The sequence below is a fragment of the Phoenix dactylifera genome, chromosome 8 (assembly GCF_051530095.1).
Source record: "Phoenix dactylifera cultivar Ajwa chromosome 8, Ajwa_hap1_PhDact_Kaust_v1.1, whole genome shotgun sequence".
Lineage (NCBI taxonomy): Eukaryota > Viridiplantae > Streptophyta > Magnoliopsida > Arecales > Arecaceae > Phoenix > Phoenix dactylifera.
The window spans coordinates 14,828,328-14,849,436 of record NC_143197.1 but is presented as its reverse complement, the minus strand read 5'-3'; the positions used below and the strand labels follow the sequence as shown (position 1 = coordinate 14,849,436).

The following is a 21,109-nucleotide window of genomic DNA, read 5'->3' as shown; positions in this document are numbered from 1 at the left end:
ACACTACTGCTCCCATTTTCTTTGAACACTATTTTGCCCCCTCTGACTTAAGCATCGGAGGGCCGGCGCCGGAAGACCCGGCCTCCGGCTTTTCTGCAGGCACCCAGACGGAGGACGCCGCCCGCCGACGGACCACCACTCCCTCGTGTTCGCCGACAGCTCCCCCTCCTCGACGGACGATCGCTCCCGGGTCCAATTTCCAGCAACAGTACCTATAACACGAGTTTTAGAATTTTTTTATACACATTTTAGGCGATCTTCCATATTTTCAGTATTCTTTACTAATATTTAAAAAAAAACTAGGAAACTGCTCTGCCCAGCTGCTTCTTTCTCCTTCACACATTTCTCAATGTTTACAATATTTATGCATGCAATCCATTCTCATTATTATCCCTTCCATAATATGGTATCCACATTATGTCTTATAATAACTGAAGTGCTATGTCTGGTTAAAAACATTTTACAGGAGCGGTCTACTCAGCATCTGATAATAAGGGTGATGCCAAATACTCCTGCTGCTGTTGGTCAGGCAGCATCATCTAATATTTGACTACTTCATGCTTTTCATTTTTCTTTTATTGGTGACATTATAATATTATTTATGATGACATTTGTATTCTAACATGTCCGTCTTAATAGACAAAACCAAGAATCTAGATTTGCCTCAAAAGGGCGTATCATGCGGTGTGGTCCTGACAGGTGCGCAGAATCTATTTATCTACTTTAAGGGCTCGAGAAGCATTATAACTGTTGGGGGGAACAAGATTTTTCCCCAAATGACGCAAATGTCCCTAAGGAGCCGCACGACCTCCGACCCTGGACGGCCGAAGTCGGCGTCCGACCTCGGGACGCCCGACCTCAAGACGACCGACCTCGAGACCTGCGATTTGAGAAAAGCCCCGATGTTCGAGGTCTACTCTTGTCAGCCACCTACTACGGCCGTGCACCTCTGAGGTCCGGCCGAAGACCATACCCTGACGCCCCTCTGGCATTTATTGCGCATGGTCGCTGTAACCCTCCGGCTCACTCAACAATTAATGCGGATCTCCGGCTCACTCAACAATTAATGCGGATCTCCGGCTTACTCCACACTTAATGCGGATCTCCGGCTTACTCCCCAATAAATGCGGATCTCCGGCTTACTCCACAATAAATGCGGATCTCCGGCTTACTCCACAATAAATGCGGATCTCCGGCTTACTCCACAATTAATGCGCATGGCTCCTGTCACCTACGGACTCTCAGCTCTCCACGGCAAATTAGCCCAGCAGAGTCTAGTCGACTATGATAAGTCTCTGATCTCGGCCATACCTCCGATACCAATGCAATAATTCGCCTGGTAGCGTGCTAACTCGGGTTGTACGACGCCCTCACCGCCGACATCGGTGCAATGATTCGCCTGACCGTGCGCCGACCTGAACAACATGCCGAGCCGTACTACGGCCTCGCCCTGTTACATCGCAGGTAAACCGACCCCCGCCTATAAAAGGGAGCCTTGGCCTCTCAGGAGGGGATTGAAAGATTGATGCACTCTACAGACACTATTTATCTCCCTTTTTACACTATTCGCCCCCTCCCTGACTTGAGCGTCGGAGGGCCGGCGCCGGAAAACCCGGCCACCGGTTTGTGTGCAGGCACCCAGACGGAGGACGCCGCCAGCTGACGGATCGCCGCCTCGCCACGAGGACCAGCTGCTCCTTCTCCCCGATCACACCAGACAGAGGACGCCGCTCGCCGACGGACCGCCGCCCCGCCGTGAAGAACTCGCCGCTCCCTCTCCTCGACCGAAGATTGCCCCCGGGTCCAATTTCCAGCAACAGTTGGCGCTAGAGGAAGGGCCCGAGTAGCAGTCATGAAGTTGAGAAGTAAGGGAGCCTCTAACATCTCCCGGCGTCCCCCGCAAAGTCCCGGACACTCCGTCGGGAATTCTCCAACTCCGGCTGACCCAGCTCCTCAGGTCCAGCCGGAACAGTTCGACGCCCTGGTACAGCAAGTCCAGGCCCTGGCCGCCGCCGTTCAGGGTCTGCGGCGCGAGGAAGCCTTACCTACGCTCCCCCCACGGGCCCAGGCCCCGCCGGAGTGTCTCCCCAACGGCCCGATTTTTCCAAGCCAAAACTTGCATGGCTCCTCCAGAGCCAACAACGGAGAACGAGCTTCTCCATGGAGGGAGTTACCGGGAGAAGGTTTCGACCGGAGACCTCAACTTTCTGAGGCAGAGTCAGCCCCAGACCACCGTGAGCCGGCGCAAACCACAGCGACAATCCCACGGATGGGGGAGCTCGACCGGAAAGTTGAGTATCTGGAGCGCCAGATTGCGGCGCTCCACAGCAAGAAGGCAAGACAAGAGGGAGACTTTGAGTTCACTACCAAGTCCCCCTTTTCCCGCCAGATCGAGGATGAGCCGGTTCCCGCGAGGTTCAAAATGCCTCAAGTGGAACCCTACAGCGGGACGACTGACCCTCTCGACCACCTGGAGAGCTATCGGGCCCTCATGGCCCTACAAGGGTCCTCGGAGGCCATACTCTGCAAGGCCTTCCCGGCAACCCTCCGAGGGATCGCTCGGCTTTGGTTTTCGGGACTGAAGCCGAATACGGTGTCCTCTTTTGAGCAACTCGGCAGGCAGTTCGCTACCAACTTCGCTGCTAGCCGGCGCCAGCGACGGACGTCAGACTCCCTCCTCGACATCAAACAGAAAGAGGGGGAGTCCCTCAAGGAGTACCTGGATCGCTTCACCGCCGCTACATGGGAGGTTCGCGAGCTAGACCAGTCGATAGCCATGTCGGCTCTGAAGACTGGGGTTCGCTCCTACCGATTCCTCTTCTCCATCGAGAAGAGCTTCCCGGCCGACTTCACCGAAATGTTGGCCCGAGCCCGGAAGTATGCCAAGGCCGAGGAGGCAGTCGCCTCCAGGCGGGGAGCAATCGAGCCCGCCTCGAAGAAGCAGAAGAAGCGCCGCGAGGAGCGCGGCCGGCAAAGGAGCCGGTCTCCCCGCCGAGAGAAGAGTCTCCCCAGACTGAGAAGTCCGCCCCGACAGCAGAGGCGACCTCGGCAGAGGACCCCTCCTCTACCGAGGTCCCCACCACGGCCTCGGACGTACCCGGGGAAGTACAAGAGCTATACACCCGTCAACGCTCCCCGGGCCGAAATCCTGATGGAAATCGAGGGTCGGGACTTCTTCCGACCCCCGCCTCCTATGCGAGACACGGGATTCCCCCGAAATCCCAGGAAGTATTGCCGCTTCCACCGAGATCGCGGGCACGACACGGAGGACTGCTTCCAACTCCGGGACGAGATAGAAGCGCTCGTCCGGCGGGGAGTACTCAACCGGTTCGTGAGGAACCGACACGAGGAAAGGAGGCCGGCGGAGAATGTCGCATCAACCGAAAATCCGGGCGACAACAGGCCCATCGCCGGTACCATCAACATGATTGGGCGGGCCTCGGCAGGAACAGCCGCCCAGGGAGCACCCCCGAAGCGCCCACGTACTGATGAAGTCATCTCGTTCTCGGACGAGGACTTAGAAGGGGTCGAAACCCCCCGTGATGACGCTGTGGTCATCTCTATGATTGTAAACAGGTTTGATGTAAAGCGTGTCCTAGTTGACAATGGAAGCTCAGCCAACATTTTGTATTATCATGCCTACCAAAAAATGGGAGTGACAGAAGGGTATCTCCGGAGAGTCAATGCCCCGTTGGTTGGGTTTACCGGAGATGCGGTCCCGGTTGAAGGTGAGGCTAGCTTCCTTGTCACAGTCGGCCTCGCCCCCCGGGAGAGCACCGTGAGGATGGACTTCCTGGTGGTCCGTCTGCCCTCGGTCTACAACGCCATCCTTGGGCGCCCTGGGCTAAACGCCCTTCGAGCCGTGGTTTCAACTCGCCATTTGCTCGTGCGGTTCCCCACCGGCCAAGGAGTAGGCGAGGTCCGCGGAGACCAGCTGGTCGCCAAACAATGCTACATGGCGGCCCACGGAGCAAAGCAACCAGCCGAGGCGACGATTCAGCCTACTGGCCCCTCGCTGCCCATAGAAACCCTCGATGCGAGGGACACCCTCTGGAAGAGGCAAGTAGAGCCCGGTGAGCTCCTTATTCAAATTCCACTACAAGAAAATTTTTCCGAGCTAACCGTGCAGGTCGGCTCCGGCCTCGGTGCCCACGAGAGGGATCGCCTCGTCAGCTTCCTACGGGACAACGCTGACGTCTTCGCCTGGTCGCCCGCGGACGTGCCAGGAATTGACCCTGAGGTCATGGTCCACCGACTCCAGGTGAGGCCAACCAGCAGGCCTATAAAGCAGAAGAAAAGAGGCTCCGCCCCGGAACGACAACAAGCTGCGGCTGAGGAGGTGGACAAACTCCTCGGGGCCAGCTTCATCCAGGAGGTCTCCTACCCGGATTGGCTCGCCAACGTAGTCCTCGTAAAGAAGGCTAACGGGAAGTGGCGTATGTGCGTGGACTACACCGACCTAAACAAGGCCTGCCCAAAAGACAGCTTCCCCCTCCCGAGCATCGACCAGCTCGTCGACTCCACTTCAGGACACCAGCTGCTAACTTTTATGGACGCCTTTTCAGGGTACAATCAAATTCGAATGGCGCCAGAAGACGAGGAAAAGACGGCCTTCATCACCGACAAGGGCACCTACTGCTACAAGGTGATGCCCTTTGGCCTGAAAAACGCTGGGGCCACCTATCAGAGACTGGTCAGCCAAATTTTTAAAGACCAGATCGGCCGGAACATGGAAGTCTATGTGGACGACATGCTGGTGAAGAGCCGAGCGGCGGAACACCACATAGCCGATCTCAACGAGACATTCGCCAAGCTCAGGAGATATCAAATGAAGCTTAACCCGGCGAAGTGCGCGTTCGGGGTCACCTCGGGCAAGTTCCTGGGTTTCATAGTGACCCAGCGCGGAATTGAAGCCAACCCGGAGAAAATTCGGGCACTGCAAGAGATGTCACCTCCAAAGACAGTTAAGGAGGTGCAACGGCTCGCGGGGCGGGTTGCCGCCCTGGGAAGGTTTGTCTCTCGGTCAGCCGAGCGCTGCCTCCCCTTCTTCAAGAGCCTCAAACGGCCGAAAGACTTTCGGTGGACAGAAGAATGCCAGCAGGCCTTTGAAGAGCTTCGGAGCCTTCTGGCCTCTCCCCCGCTGCTCACCAAGCCCCAGAAAGGCGAGATCCTTTACTTATATCTAGCCGTCTCCTCAGCTGCAGTGAGCTCAGTCCTCGTCCGGGAAGAGGACAAGCTCCAAAAGCCGGTCTATTACACCAGCCGGGTTCTCAGGGATGCTGAGACCCGATATTCTAAACTTGAGAAGACCATCTTCGCTCTCATCATCTCGGCTCGGAAACTCAGGCCTTACTTCCAAGCCCACACGATAGCTATATTGACCGACCAGCCTATGAAGCAAATATTGCAGAGGTCGGATCGTGCGGGGAGGATCGCCAAATGGGCGGTCGAGCTCGGGGAATTCGACCTCGAATATCGGCCCAGGCCGGCTATCAAAGCTCAGATACTCGCCGACTTCATCGCGGAGTGCACCCTTCCGGACGACCCCGAGCGGCCACCCGAATCCGTGGAGGAGGCCCCGAGGCAGCCATGGGTCCTGCACTCGGACGGGTCTTCGACCTCGGGGGGCAGCGGGGCCGGACTTATCCTCACCAGTCCAGACGGAGTGGTGGCCGAGCAAGCTTTGCGCCTCGAATTCCCGGCCTCGAACAATGAGGCCGAGTATGAGGCTCTCATCGCCGGGCTCAAGCGGGCGAAAGAACTAAAAGTGGGAGACCTGACGGCCTTCAGCGACTCCCAGCTGGTGGTGAACCAAATCCGAGGAGACTTCGAAGCTAAAGAGCCATCCATGCAAAAGTATCTCCAAAAGGTGCGGGAACTCACGTCTGCCCTGAATTCTTTCAATATTCAGTACATTCCCAGAGCGGAAAACCTCAGGGCAGACCAACTATCCAAATTGGCAACTTCCCGCATGAGCGAGCTTTCCAAGGGAACAACGCTCACCTCCAGATTTCCAGCACGGAGGAACCCGAGCCCACCATGTGCATCGACTCCGAGCCAAGCTGGATCGATGGGCTCGTCTGCTACCTTCAGGACGGAACCCTACCTCACGACGAGACGGAGGCTCGCCGAATCAAGCGCCAGGCCCCCCGGTATGTCTTGTACGAGAATAGACTTTATCGGCGATCATTTACTTCTCCCCTTCTCAGATGCCTCCGCCCCTCCGAGGCGGACTATGCCCTCCGAGAGGTCCATGAAGGGATCTGCGGAAATCACCTGGGGGGTCGGGCATTAGCCCATAAGGTCCTGCGACAAGGATATTATTGGCCCACACTCCAGAAGGATGCAACGGATTTCGTCCGGAAGTGTGATCGGTGCCAACGAAACGCCAATGTCCAGCGCCGACCTTCAGCTTTGCTGACTTCCATCATCGCCCCCTGGCCGTTTGCCCAATGGGGGATCGACATCCTGGGACCCTTTCCCCTGGCCACCGGACAGAGAAAGTTCCTGGTCGTCTCCATCGACTACTTCACCAAATGGGTCGAGGCCGAACCCGTCGCCGGATCACCGAGCAAAAGATGCGGGACTTCGTGTGGAAGTCCATAATCTGCAGATTCGGACTACCCCGTATCCTTATATCCGACAATGGCCGACAATTTGACAATATTCATTTCAGGAAATTTTGCTCTGAGCTCGGCATTGATCACCGTTTCACCTCAGTCGCTCACCCCCAGACAAACGGAGAAACTGAGGTAACTAACCGCACTATTTTGCAGGGGCTCAAGGCTAGGCTTGATCGGTCTAAAGGACAGTGGGTCGAGAACTTGTACAATGTCCTTTGGGCGTACCGGACCACGTTCCGACTGCCCACGGGAGAGACCCCCTTCAACCTGGCATACGGCACTGAGGCCGTCATCCCGTTGGAGATCGGCCTGCCTTCTCCAAGAGTGGAGCATTACAACCCCGACACCAATTTCTCCCAGCTTAGGAGCAACTTGGATCTTGTCGAAGAGACAAGAGAGGTCGCCCGGGTCCGCATGGCGAGATACCAACAGCGAACGGCCCAATACTACAACGCCAGAGTCAAGCCCAAGCTCTTCAAAGTGGGGGACCTCGTCCTCAGGAGAGTCGAGGCTTCTCAACCGACCGAGCAAGGGAAGCTCGCCCCAAATTGGGAAGGGCCGTATCAGATCGCCCGGGTGCAACGACCAGGGGCCTATAAATTAAAGTCCCTAGAGGGGACCCTGATCCCGCGAAGCTGGACTCCGAGAATCTACGAATGTATTACCAGTAAAACCCCTAGGGGTTCATGACAATCAGGACAATGGACTCAGCTTCCTTTTTGCAAATAATTCTCCCATCTTGATGGCTGTAACTCTCTTCTAACGTTGGGTCGTCTGTGATCCTCAGATTCCCCGGCCAAAATCGGGACGCCTCGAGGCTCGACCGTAGAGTCCCAAACTCCCTCGACCTCGAGAAGTATCGCAGGACGATGAAACATCGGCTTGGCGCAAGAATCCCTCGACTAAGGTCGGGATGCCCCGAGGGTCGACCGTAGAGAACCAGACTCCCTCGACCTCGGAAAGAAGCCGTAAGGGGTGGAAAGGGTGGCTCCACCCGGGGCGCCACAAAGTGGACCCCCGGGAGCGGTCGACGATCCCCGATCCCCGAAGCGAGCTTTTCCCCGACTAAGGTCGGGATGCCCTGAGGGTCGACCGTAGAGAATCAGACTCCCTCGACCTCGGGAAGCGCCGCAGGTCGGTAGAGCGTACCCAGACCCGCCGACCTGATGAAAGATCCCCCGACTAAGGTCGGGATGCCCCGAGGGTCGACCGTAGAGAACCAGACTCCCTCGACCTCGGGAAGAAGCCGTAAGGGGTGGAAAGGGTGGCTCCACCCGGGGCGCCACAAAGTGGACCCCCGGGAGCGGTCGACGATCCCCGATCCCCGAAGCGAGCTTTCCCCCGACTAAGGTCGGGATGCCCCGAGGGTCGACCGTAGAGAACCAGACTCCCTCGACCTCGGAAAGCGTCGCAGGTTGGTAGAGCATACCCAGACCCACCGACCTGACGAAAGATCCCCCGACTAAGGTTGGGATGCCCCGAGGGTCGACCGTAGAGAACCAGACTCCCTCGACCTCGGGAAGAAGCCGCGAGGGGTGGAAAGGGTGGCTCCACCCGGGGCGCCACAAAGTGGACCCCCGGGAGCGGTCGACGATCCCCGATCCCCGAAGCGAGCTTTCCCCCGACTAAGGTCGGGATGCCCCGAGGGTCGACCGTAGAGAATCAGACTCCCTCGACCTCGGGAAGCGCCGCAGGTCGGTAGAGCATACCCAGACCCGCCGACCTGACGAAAGATCCCCCGACTAAGGTCGAGATGCCCCGAGGGTCGACCGTAGAGAACCAGACTCCCTCGACCTCGGGAAGAAGCCGCGAGGGGTGGAAAGGGTGGCTCCACCCGGGGCGCCACAAAGTGGACCTCCGGGAGCGGTCGACGATCCCCGATCCTCGAAGCGAGCTATCCCCCGACTAAGGTCGGGATGCCCCGAGGGTCGACCGTAGAGAACCAGACTCCCTCGACCTCGGAAAGAAGCCGCGAGGGGTGGAAAGGGTGGCTCCACCCGGGGCGCCACAAAGTGGACCCCCGGGAGCGGTCGACGATCCCCGATCCCCGAAGCGAGCTTTCCCCCGACTAAGGTCGGGATGCCCCGAGGGTCGACCGTAGAGAACCAGACTCCCTCGACCTCGGAAAGCGTCGCAGGTCGGTAGAGCGTACCCTGACCTGCCGACCTGACGAAAGATCCCTCGACTAAGGTCGGGATGCCCCGAGGGTCAACTGTAGAGAACCAGACTCCCTCGACCTTGGGAGGCACCACAGGTGTGCAAAGCGTCCACGGACTCGCCGACCTGACACAAGATCCCTTGACCAAGGTTGGGGCGCCCCGAGGTCTGACCATAGGGTCTCAAGCTCCCTTGACCTCGCAAAGAGCTACAAATCAATAAAGCCTCCCCAAATCCTCTCAACCTCGGCGGGCGTCGTTGGGTCCGTGAGAAGCTCGAGCCCCCTTTAAGTCAAGAATGACTCCGGAGGTCGACGAGGAAGGGAGGCAACCTACTCCACCATGCAAAGCATAACTCTAAGAATGCAAGAGGTACATCTAACTAGACGCCCTCCTTGTCAAATTTTATCTACATACTGCTGAGCGGAATCTCATCCAACGTTGGAGTCTTATCTCGCCCCGAAGCCGGGCTTCTCCAATAGGTCGGCTTAAGACCGACCCCCTAACTACATTATGCATGCTCCGTTCGTCAAGTCTCCGCAATTTGTACAAAGGCTTCATAAATTAGGGCCCAACTCGGCTCTTCTACGTAAACTCCGACGTCCGGCTGAGAAAGTGGTCCCGGCCACGAGTGTACCAGCCAAACACGGGTACCAAGGCAATCTTTGGAAATCCCAGCCTTGCTCACCGAAATCTCGGCAGAATCCGTGAACGATAACTACGAAAACCCTCGGCAATAACTTGTTTATTAGCCCGCGCTCCCTACGAGGGGTTCGGAGTTGAGTTCGGAAACCCGACTAAACTCTCCGAATAGCAGCACGCACAGACCTAGTCCGGTCTTACTTGAAGGGCTAAGGCCCGACCTCGATGCCTTGGGATTTTTCTAAAGGCTAAACATGATGACTTCAACGACTCTCAGATCCGAGTTATAGGACTTAGAGAAATTTTCTAAAAAACCTAAGACTCGGAGCTCCCTTTGGTCGGAATGACTGGAATCCGAGAAGGCTAAGACGTAGCCCGGGAAAAGGGGCAACTTCGTTAAGCAGCCCGAAAATTAAAATACAAAGTTAGAGGTCGTCAAGGCGGCTAGCTAAGGCTCTAGCTTCATCCACGACAACAGAGGGAAAGATGAACACAGAATGACAAAAATATTTTTTCATTGACAAAGGGCCGGAGGGCCAATTACAAAATTGAAAGTCGGCCACTCAAGGGCCGACCTCGGATACAATGAAAAAAGAGAAAGAAAAAATATACGCTAAGTCCTAAGCGGCGGGAGCAATATCCGGGGGGTCGTCCGGCACATTGATGATCTCGGGGTCTTCAGCCGGCACAGGCTCGGGGTCGGGGGCAGGGGCCTCAGGTACCGCCTCCGGGACGGCGTTCGTCTCGGCCGCCGGAGCCGCCTCCATGGTGCCGACCGCCTCGGCCACCCCCGTCGAAGGCTCGGCGGGGTCTTGTTCGTATATTCCCGCCTCGGATGTCAAAATGGGGGGAGGCCTTCCGCGTCGGACCCCCAGCCCAGGTCCTCCCTCGGACGGACTGTCGAGAGGTCATACTGAGGGTAGTACCGGCGCATCTGCAGCCGGAAGTTCTCGAAGCCCTGGAGGAACCCGTCCACCGTCTCCTCCTCCAATATGTCGCGGAACTCTTGCGACTCCTTGAAGAGTTCCACGGCGTGATCAGCCCGCTCAAGTGCCCTCCGCTCTCGGGCCTCGAGTTGCTCGATTCGGAGGCGGAAAACCCCGTCCTCATACTTGAGGGCCGCGACCTCGGCCTGGACCTCCCCCAAGCGCGCCTCCGTACCGCGCATGGCCGACCTGGTCAGGGCGTGAGCAGCCCTTTCCTCTTCAAGCGCCCCCGCCATAGCAAGGCGCTCGGCCTCGGTGGCCGCCCTCCGAGCTTTGGCCTCGGCCAACGCCGCCTCCAGCTCGGCGACTCTCTTCTTGGCCGGCTCCAATTGTCGGCCGAGCCGCCAGGCCTCCTCTTGACAGCCTTGGGCGATAAACACCAAGGCGTCGAGCTCGTGGACATGCTGAAAAGAAAGAAACGAAGATATCATGAGTTGAAAAACACACAAGTTCGCTAGTAGCTTAAGGAAATTAAGAAGGAAGCTTACCCGGGCGGTGTTGCAGTAAGCACCGTTGGCGACCTCCTCCAGCGGAATGTTCCGAAACTCAGCCCGGTCCGCTGGAAGCATCGCACGCCGCAACACGGAACGTGCGACCTCGGCATCATGAAAGGCCGAACTCCCCTCGGGAATAGAGGAGTCCGGCTCGACTGAATCTTCTCGGAAAGCCCGGGAAGAGCTCGGCACGATCGAGCCCGAGGTCCCGGAGCCGCTCGCTTTAGGGCCTCGAGTAAGCCCGGGTTCTGGCCGCCGCGGCCGGGCCATGGATGACTCCCCCCGCTGGGCAAGGGGGGCAGGGCAAGGAGGGGCCGATGCACCCGCCTCAATGGCGACCCGCGCCCGCCTCGGGTCAGCTGTGGAGACCCCCGCCTCGGGGCCACTCGTCCCGGCCGACGTAGAAGCGCCGTCCGTCCTCGCCCTCTTCCGAGGCTGGGGTATGGCTCCCCCGGCCTCGGCCTCTCGCCTTCTCAGGCGGGAAAAAAGTGATGTATTGCTGGTCGGCATATGGGGAATATCTGAAATCAAAAAATTTCGTTAAGTGTTAGACCAGTGGCAGTAAAACCAAAGAACGAGAAAAGAAAGTAACGTAACCACCCTTACCCTCGGGGCGCGCCGAGCTCAGACCCACGCTCGCCAGGGCGTCCTCCCGCAGGAGCTCGGTCAGGTCGTTGCCCCTCCCGAGGGCTCGCAGAGAGTCCAGGGTCCTCAGCTCCCTCCTCGAGGGCTCAGAGAGCTTATTGAGGGCCTTCAACCGAGGGTTCCCCCACCTCGGGTCGAACCCCCAAGGCGCCTCGGACGCCTGGAAGAAAAATTTCCCCTTCCACTCATGAATCGAGGAAGGGGCACCCTGGAAGAGTGACATACCGCCCCGAAAGGCGAAGTATAGCCACCCTGCGTCCGCCGGGTTCTTCTTTAACAGAAAACACCGGCGGAAGAGGCCTACCGAGATCGGGACCCCGTGCCCGAGGCACAGGGACAAGAACCCGATTATGGTCCTCCACGAGTTCGGAGCCAACTGCGCCGGGACAAGCTGGTACTCGGCCAGCAGGTTGCTCACGAACTCGTGGGCGGAAAAACGCAGGCCAGCCCAAAGTGTCTCGCGGTAGACCGCGATCCGACCTGGGGGCGGCTGCATCACCCTGTCCCCCGGCCCCGCAGTTTCAAGACGAAACCCGGGCTGGAAGAAGAACCGGGAGCGGATCAGCTCCAACTCCTCCCCCGACAGGCTCGACCCCACTTCCTCAGGACCCAAACCCATTCCCACAGAAGAACGAAATAAAAATTAAAAACAGCGAATGGAAGCTGGGGAGGAGAAGAAAAGAGGAACTCTAGCAATCACGGGGTAGGAACCTACTGGACATCGCCGGAAATCGCTCCGGGCACCAACGGTAAGGTTCGGTTGAGGGAGGAAACAAGGGAGAAAGACAACGAAAATAAGAAGCAGCCAAACAAGACCTTTAGGGCAACCTCGAGGGGTTTATATAGACCCCCCTGACGGCCCAGATCAACGGGGTCGGTTCCCATCCCCCGATCGGGTTGCGCCACGTGTCGACCTCGGAAGCCGAGGCACCGTATTCACTCCGGATTAATAAATCGGGTACGAAATCGAAGCGTTGTCCCATCGGATCTCGGGGCCTCATCATGGGTCCGCAAAATCAAATCGTCTTGAGGAACGAGCGGACGCCGCCCCCGCTCCCCTCATTTAATAAGATCTGGGACACGTGGAGCCCCGATGTGGCCTCCACCTCCCCGGAATTATGATCCAGTAACACGAAAGCGGAAGCGTCCGACCTTAGGTCATGCCGCGTGTCCGCTTTAGACCCCGCAACGGCACACTCATTGATGAGTAAGGGGTCTCGATTACGGGATCGAGACACCGCCTCGACGAGTTCGAGGACCCCCATCCTTAATCCGCCGCAAGGCAACCTCGGCAATTCAAGAGACGCCACCCCCGCTTCAAGAAGCGTAATGATACGAGCTTCATCATAAGCTCGCTGAATAAAGCAGCCTCGGGACGCCAAAGGGCGCAGGTTTCACCATGAAAACTCCGAGAAGCGTAAGGATGCAGACGAGATTCGCCCCCCCCAACTTTAATGATAGACTTTACTTCCCACGTCCGAGCCCACAAGCCGCTCGAACTCAGAAATCAGGGGGTAGTGTTGGGGGGAACAAGATTTTTCCCCAAATGACGCAAATGTCCCTAAGGAGCCGCACGACCTCCGACCCTGGACGGCCGAAGTCGGCGTCCGACCTCGGGACACCCGACCTCAAGACGACCGACCTCGAGACCTCCGATTTGAGAAAAGCCCCGATGTTCGAGGTCTACTCTTGTCAGCCACCTACTACGGCCGTGCACCTCTGAGGTCCGGCCGAAGACCATACCCTGACGCCCCTCTGGCATTTATTGCGCATGGTCGCTGTAACCCTCCGGCTCACTCAACAATTAATGCGGATCTCCGGCTCACTCAACAATTAATGCGGATCTCCGGCTTACTCCACAATTAATGCGGATCTCCGGCTTACTCTACAATAAATGCGGATCTCCGGCTTACTCCACAATAAATGCGGATCTCCGGCTTACTCCACAATTAATGCGCATGGCTCCTGTCACCTACGGACTCTCAGCTCTCCACGGCAAATTAGCCCAGCAGAGTCTAGTCGACTATGATAAGTCTCTGATCTCGGCCATACCTCCGATACCAATGCAATAATTCGCCTGGTAGCGTGCTAACTCGGGTTGTACGACGCCCTCACCGCCGACATCGGTGCAATGATTCGCCTGACCGTGCGCCGACCTAAACAACATGCCGAGCCGTACTACGGCCTCGCCCTGTTACATCGCAGGTAAACCGACCCCCGCCTATAAAAGGGAGCCTTGGCCTCTCAGGAGGGGATTGGAAGATTGATGCACTCTACAGACACTATTTATCTCCCTTTTTACACTATTCGCCCCCTCCCTGACTTGAGCGTCGGAGGGCCGGCGCCGGAAAACCCGGCCACCGGTTCGTGTGCAGGCACCCAGACGGAGGACGCCGCCAGCTGACGGATCGCCGCCTCGCCACGAGGACCAGCTGCTCCTTCTCCCCGATCACACCAGACAGAGGACGCCGCTCGCCGACGGACCGCCGCCCCGCCGTGAAGAACTCGCCGCTCCCTCTCCTCGACCGAAGATTGCCCCCGGGTCCAATTTCCAGCAACAATAACCATTTCATTAATTTAACTTACAGAATCAATATATAACATTTGATCGGCAGCCACATATTTCTTTTAATTACAAAATCAGAAAATGATGTTGTCCTAATCAACTTTAACTCAAGTATGTTTGATGTTAGTTGACAGGTTCTATCTAAAACTAACAAAAGGTGCAAAACAAAACAGAGATTCATTTGTGCGTTTATCCATAACTTACTAGCTTGGTAGTTGAACAAACTTATAGCTTGCAGGGACACCAACCTTATAGTCTTTCTTTTAATTCATGTATGTTGTTAATCAAACAAAATTAAGCTAGGCTCCCTCTTATTTTTCATGTGCAAAATTCACTTAATGGTTTGTATAATGATCAATATAAAGCCATTTTGTACCTTGTAGGTGCAACTCTAGCAAGTCATTATAGATATAATGGGTACTGGCTGGGAAATTCGAGTAGTAGAATATTTGCATCATAGTTATGTGACAAAAATTGGCATTATGATAGCACGTGTTTGTTAATGTATAAGAAACTTCAAACTGAAACAGGTGAAACCAGAACTTCTATTACCTCACGTAAACGTTTTGTATAAACTTGCATGCTGCAACTCCTGATATGCCTGTGTTTATGTAGTCACGTGTGTGGGTGAGATGGCAACTAAGAAAGATGAAGAACGTGTAACCAGTTTGTTTGGTGGAATTGGAAAGGTATGGACATCCGATGAAACATATTTTGATGCTGTAACTGGCTTGAGGTATGTTGTACTTATTTCTCAAAAATTTCCAACTTAGAAGATGCATATGTGATGTGTTATACTAGCTTGCATGCTCGTTTTATCATTTTAATATACTTAGGTAATGGATAAATCCCTTGAACATTATCTTCTCCAAGAATAATGTCTTATATAAGGTTATATGACTGCAAATTCCAGTGGTAGCAACCCTGCTCACATTTATCTAGCAATAGAGGCCTTGGCTGTTGGTGGGGTGGCTGCTAGTCTTCCTCGAGATCTTGCTCTTGGTCCTGCTTCTCAGATGGCAAGTATAATAATCTTCTTAAATCAAATTTTATTAAAACCTTTCTTATACTCACCAACATGCACTGCACTAGCCACAAATATAGCTATTATATTTGTTCTGTTCTGCCTCTGATCTTCATACAGTAAAAAGGACAAGTATCATGAATTTTCTCTTAGCACATGTAAACCAACTTGCAAGAGAATGCTGTCTATGGCTTTTGCTTCTTAGGTTTTCAATTTTCTATATTGATTGAGCATTTTTGATGAAAATAAATTCAGAGATATTAAGTTTTCACAGTATCCATTTTTTCAGAATCTAGTGTAGATTTATAGTCCTAAATATTGTGCATTGGTCTATGAAACAAATAAGTTTTGATAGAAATATAGAAGATATGTGTGACTGTAGTCAAAACAACAAACAAGCAAATGCATGTGTAAGCAGAGCACATGGATGTACATTTCTAACATAAATTTATCTCCCCCAAATTAAAGTAAAATTTGGACCATTTTCCCTTTATTTCCAAACCAACAAGCTTTATGCGCCTCATTTGGTAGCCTTTCTGAAATAGTAAGTACTTACCCTCTACCTAGAGTGCCACGGGCCGGCCATGGACAAACAGCTAAAACCAGGGTCCAAACTCTCATTTATATGGTCATGCTCAGGTGCTGCAAATTCATGCACTTGTGAAAAATGACCAGTAGGCTTATTACAGATTGCACATTGAAGCAAAGTCCTTAATCATTTTCATTTTCTTGCAGAAGCACAAACACATGTATATGTTTTCAGTTTTTTTTGGTGGGGATATATGTAGTTTGTGGCATTTATAAAATCACAGTTGCAAGTGAATTTTGATCATATCATTGTATGAGCAGAGATTTTTTTTTTTTTTTTTTTTTTTTTTTTTTGTGGGTGTTTTGGGAGGGGAGGGGGGGATCTGAACATGGATGGTAACATGCCATAACATGTAGTGTAGGTTTGAGGGGCTGCAGCAACGATTAACCTTACTGAAAAACATGCTGGTCAGCAGAAGGATGCAGTTACATCTCCTACAGGGACGACTATAACTGGGATTCAGGAATTAGAGAGAGGTGCATTTCGTGGCACCCTGATGAATGCTATTGATGCAGCCACAAAACGGTGCCGAGAACTATCACAAACATAGTATTACCAAGTGGTTTTTGTTTAGCTAGGAGGGCATCAGAGTTGATGCATTAGCAGGGGCAATTGCATCATACGAAGTTGTTATATCAACTTGCCATGCTTTACGGATGTTGCCTCAACTAATGAATCTTCAAGACTCGAGAGTTTTCGCTTTTTAGGGGAAGGAATTACTATGCATGTATTGCATTTCATATGAATCTTTATTTTAAATGAGTAGGGTTGCTTTGTTATAGCCAGATTTATATTAGATGTTACCGTACTGTGGAAATGATTTTATTATGCAATTCATAGGGTCTTCTTATCTCATTCCACCCTTTTGTAAGATCATTTTTTATACTTTTCTAAAATGATCCTGATGATCTAAAATGAGTCAATCAATGTATTTACTAGCCTTTTCTTTCAGTATGATTAAGTTGGCAGGATCACCATATTGCTTCTTCAAGAACAAACATTATATTGGCTACGGATACCCAGATTGGTATGCAGTTTCAGCATAAATATATTGAATGTATCAGCAAGCAGAGTTAAGTTAGCTCATTAGCACTCTTATCCATGGCGTAAGGTTCCAAGTCTGTTCCAAGATGATTGCAAACTCACCATTTTTCTCACCCAAAAAATAGAAAAAAAAAGAAAAGATATTAAATACACCTTTATGCAGGAAGGAAAAGATTCCATAAATTCCAGTTTCAGATAAAAGGATAACTTTATGTTGAACTTCAAATGAAAGAATAAATGAATACAAAAATAGGGGAAAAAATAAAATGAATACAAAAATGAACACCATACACTTTCTTTTTAATATTTCAGATCTTAAATTGGTGCTCTAGCTACATCCCTACATTCTTCGGTGAGAATGTGATTAGGTGAACGAACTCTTCCACATCATAAAAACTGAAATCAAGAGCCTTCTTCACTGATGACAAGCTCCCGATTTCATGTCCGTCAGTGCAAGAGTGGTGTTTGATAGCATGTTCCAGAGCACGATGAGATCTCATGGATGTATCCATTGCAGCAGTAACATGCACCAACTGTAACACAATAGGTAGAGACTTCAATTAGTGATTTTGGAATCAGCGGAAGGCACATGCAAATATAACTTATCCTGGAAGAAATGTTTGTGATTTGAATTCATTTCTGAGATGAATCATGCTTTGAAATTGCACCAGTATACTCAATTACATTATGCTCTTAGATTTAAAATCAGGAATGAGTTTAAGTGAATGGATGGATAACAATGAGCTCTTCAATTTGACCACACGCACTTCCCTTTTGTTTATCCTTTTGCACTGGCTCACAAAACACATGCATGCCCATAGCGGGTGTGCATGCAAATTCTGTTTGCAGATCAATGCCGACAGGGTTTTTCATGGAACTTTTTATCATCTTTCAGATTTGGATTTTAATTGTTTTGCATGGTTTATATCTAGAGACCAGGGTGTTTGGTTCCAACCTGTCTTCTAGGTATTTAGCTTCCCCTGTTTTATGTGATCTGAATATCTATATTAGTTAACAGGAAGCTCTTACCTACCTTCACTCCCACAATAAAAAAAAAAAAATCAACCATACATCTAGTGGAACAAACAGTTGCTGCTTCCTTTCCAAAAGATCTAGCAACAATTAGAAGAAGATAATATTGCTTACAATCATGAGGAGCTGCTTTAGATGAGATGCATTATTATTCTTTGGTTCGAAATTCCATGACATCCCGGTATCTCCCTTATATAAGGTACCTGGATTGGAGTGAGAATCAAAGTATTAGTCCAACAGAAGATATCTTACCGTAATAATGCATTAATTAGGTGCTAATAAGAAAAACAAAAAAAAATCATAAACTAATTTTGGTAAAGTGATTACTTTGGCTACTTGAACAAACATGCTGCAGTGCAAAGGCAACTCTTAAGTATGCCACCTCCATGCACTTGTATGCAAGAGCAGTAACTTCAGTTTTTCCATTCTTCTCATTAGTTCCCGCACAGTACCTGCATTTAAAGCGTGATTCAAGATAATAGATCGATGTTGGTAAAAAATCTTTAAGATTGTGAGAATGCAAGTCTTCAAAACATGGAAAAATAATATGGTGGAACGTTCTAAATAGGATAGTTAATGGGCTAATTTTGGCCAGAACTTCCAAAACCATAAACAGAAAAGATCAGCACCACATGTAAAGAAAACATAAGTTAGTGTGTTATTGATGTACATTAAGCAACAAAGATATAATGCAGAGTAAAATTGTTTGCCTTTTCCATACATTTACTATATTCTTTAAGAAAAATATCAAGGTCCTTTAATTGCTTATTGATTCGCAAAGACAAGATCTTCCAATACATCAACAAGGGCCGTAACGGCAAGCGGTTTAGAATCCTTATGTACGTCACTTTAACACTGCAATTGTCCAACAAACACCGTTTATCCAGTTCTCCAGGTTAGAAATAAGCTTTTCGGCAGCATAAATGTCATAACAATACTAAGCCAAGCATTATACAAAATATGTTTGGTAAACTACCAATTAGCATATTATACTTCAAAGAAGTGTTTGTATAACTTACTTGAAAAGATTTGCTGCATCAATGTAGCTACGAAATGCAACTAGAGCATTCCTTGGTCTCGTTATTGGAATTGTGAGGCACTCTAGCAGGTATGCACCTTTCAAAAATTTTAATCCTGCATGCAGGTAGATCTCACTGATCTTAACTTCATCACTATTAGCCTGCAACATTTGAAACATCATGAGCGATCTTATATAAAATGAGTTTAGGAATAGAGACTGAACAAAGAACAAGCAGAACTCTCCCTTCACGTAACCCAAATTATTTTAGGTTAGTGTTTAGACCGTCCCGGGTTCCGTCCCCAGTGAGGATGGTAACTCCATCTCGTCTCTGTCCACCGAGTCATAATTCGACTCGAACTCTATCTCGTCTCCCTCCACCGAGTCCTAATTCGATTAGGAGCCCGGTATTGACGTCGAAACCAACTCAAACCGAAGTGCCTTTATATCCGCGTCCTCCTCTGTCCTATGGTCATCGTTCAGGGAATCGGCGACAAAGGAAGGCCAACCCTATGGAGCACCAGAAGAAGGAAGCCGTGAAGACCTTGGAGCAAGCCGAAGAGTTGTTCAAAGCCAACGACCTACAAGGAGCACTGATGGGGGCAGAGAAGGCTGGAGGCCTCTTCCCCTCCCTCCCTGGTCTCCCTAACGTGCTAGTCGCCTACCGCGTCCATGTCAATGCCAGGTTAAAAAAGCTACCGTCCGGGAAGACCGACTGGTACTCTGTCCTCTGCGTCCGACCCTCGTCCCTCCCCGAGGTGATCAAGAAGAATTACAAGATCTTCTGCGACCTCACCCACCCTGGCAAGAACAAGTATGCCGCTGCCGAAGGTGCTTTCAAGCTTGTCGAGCAAGCTTGGAGATGCATAAATTCTTCCACCACCAGTCCGGAACCCCAAATCACAACATCTCGTCGATATCCACCACCGCCTCCCGCTCGGTCTGAAGATGCCAAGCCGAAACCAGCCACCAGGAATTCTGATGGCAAATTGGTCTGTCCGCATTGCCAAGCAGAGTTTGGCTGCAACATTGCAGTCGAGAGTCCTGTGCTTTGCAAGTGCCAGAGCTGCCACGGTTGCGCCGTGATTACACCGGAAAACAAGTTCACCGGTTCTTCTCTTCCTCCTCGGCCGGGCACAGCACAAGCCACCTCTTTCACTCAGCCCTCTTCATCGCAGTCGAGCATACCGAACTTTCTGCTGTGCCCCTTCTGCGCGAGTCGGAATAGCTACACAGTAATTGACGGCCTCTGCCGCATCACTTGCAAGCAATGTTGCGTTTCTTCTTCCATCAACATGGATGGTGCTTCCTCCAACAAAAGCGATCAAACTGGTGGTGCCTTGCCGCCGAGTTCGCAAACCGGCATGGTGTGCCGAAAGTGCCGCACTCCGTATGACGGTGAGATACCGATCGGCCGGCGGATCCTTCGGAGGTGCAAGCTGTGTGGTTCATGGGCTTCCATCAAGCTGGAGATCAAGCAAATCACTGTTTACGATGATCAGCGGCGCACACTGGCTGCCGACCTGCCGAACCAAACTACTCGTGGCTCCAGGTAGTGGTGCCAAGCCTTCAGATTCGCCGACCGCCGGAGATTTGGTTCGTTGACCCTATGTGTAATGGGGAATAAAGAGTAATGGAGATGGGAGGGGCCAGAAACATTTTTTGTCATGCCGTTATAATAGACATAGGAGAAATTTTTTAGTTATTGAACTTTAATTTTTAGTTATTTTCATCTTTATCACGATGGTTAGGAGTGTTTAAGGGATTTTTTTTTAATCAATTTATGTCATTATGTTCATGCATGTTATGTTCATGCATATTGTGTTTGAGTGTTCTTCTCAGATTGCACGGGAAAGCTTCAATTTTTCAATCACGGTCGTTCACATATTAAACAAAACCTTACTCTCCACTTGGACAAGTCCAAGCCAGATAAATCAAACCAATATGAATTAGATGTAACAAATACCAGCTATAAATTGTCAAGCTTTGGCATAAACTAAAAGTTGTGACCAATAACTACCAAAGAACGATCTAATGGAATCACTAAATCCAGATTAAGATGTACCTATCAAGTAAATGGCTAAAATTTAGCCCAACCTTGGATCCAAAATAAACTTGGGCTGGACCTAGGTTATGGCAGGCCTTCAATAAAGCAGTCAAACTTGCTTTCCGCCACTAGTACAATAAACTATTATGAGAGTTGAGGACTGTGATCCAATTAACTCATGGATACCTTTCTTGTAGTCCTCTTCTCTTATAAAGCCATATCTAATTTTTCCCCAGGCACTGA

At 51.6% G+C, this 21,109-nt stretch overlaps 2 protein-coding genes and 1 pseudogene across 2 annotated transcripts; 2 read left to right on the top strand and 1 right to left on the bottom strand.

The window, feature by feature from the left end:
• Nucleotides 1–320: 320 nt before the first annotated feature.
• Nucleotides 321–16,503, top strand: LOC149752986 (pyrroline-5-carboxylate reductase-like; annotated as a pseudogene).
• A 424-nt stretch (nt 16,504–16,927) lies between these two features.
• LOC149752985 (cysteine-tryptophan domain-containing zinc finger protein 3-like) lies at nt 16,928–19,143 on the bottom strand. The gene is made up of 4 exons (XM_089924806.1): nt 18,821–19,143; nt 18,129–18,253; nt 17,916–18,004; nt 16,928–17,302 (listed from the first exon to the last, which is right to left on the bottom strand). Exons 1-4 carry the CDS (start codon nt 19,000–19,002, stop codon nt 17,102–17,104), a joined length of 597 nt encoding a protein of 198 aa, XP_089780932.1. The 5' UTR covers nt 19,003–19,143; the 3' UTR covers nt 16,928–17,101.
• A 188-nt stretch (nt 19,144–19,331) lies between these two features.
• Nucleotides 19,332–20,375, top strand: LOC149752984 (uncharacterized). Its single transcript, XM_089924805.1, has one exon. It carries the CDS (start codon nt 19,332–19,334, stop codon nt 20,373–20,375), a length of 1,044 nt encoding a protein of 347 aa, XP_089780931.1.
• The last annotated feature ends 734 nt before the right edge of the window (nt 20,376–21,109 follow it).

Bases quoted from the DNA above. Each gene is read 5' to 3' on its own strand.
- LOC149752985 (XM_089924806.1), bottom strand. From the start codon at position 19,002: ATGATGTTTCAAATGTTGCAGGCTAATAGTGATGAAGTTAAGATCAGT. The intron at 18,005-18,128 runs GTAATCACTTTA...ACTCCAATCCAG, and splicing joins TGTTTGTTCAAGTAGCCAAA to GTACCTTATATAAGGGAGAT. The intron at 17,303-17,915 runs GTAAGCAATATT...ATTGTGTTACAG, and splicing joins TAAAGCAGCTCCTCATGATT to TTGGTGCATGTTACTGCTGC.
- LOC149752984 (XM_089924805.1), top strand. From the start codon at position 19,332: ATGGAGCACCAGAAGAAGGAAGCCGTGAAGACCTTGGAGCAAGCCGAA.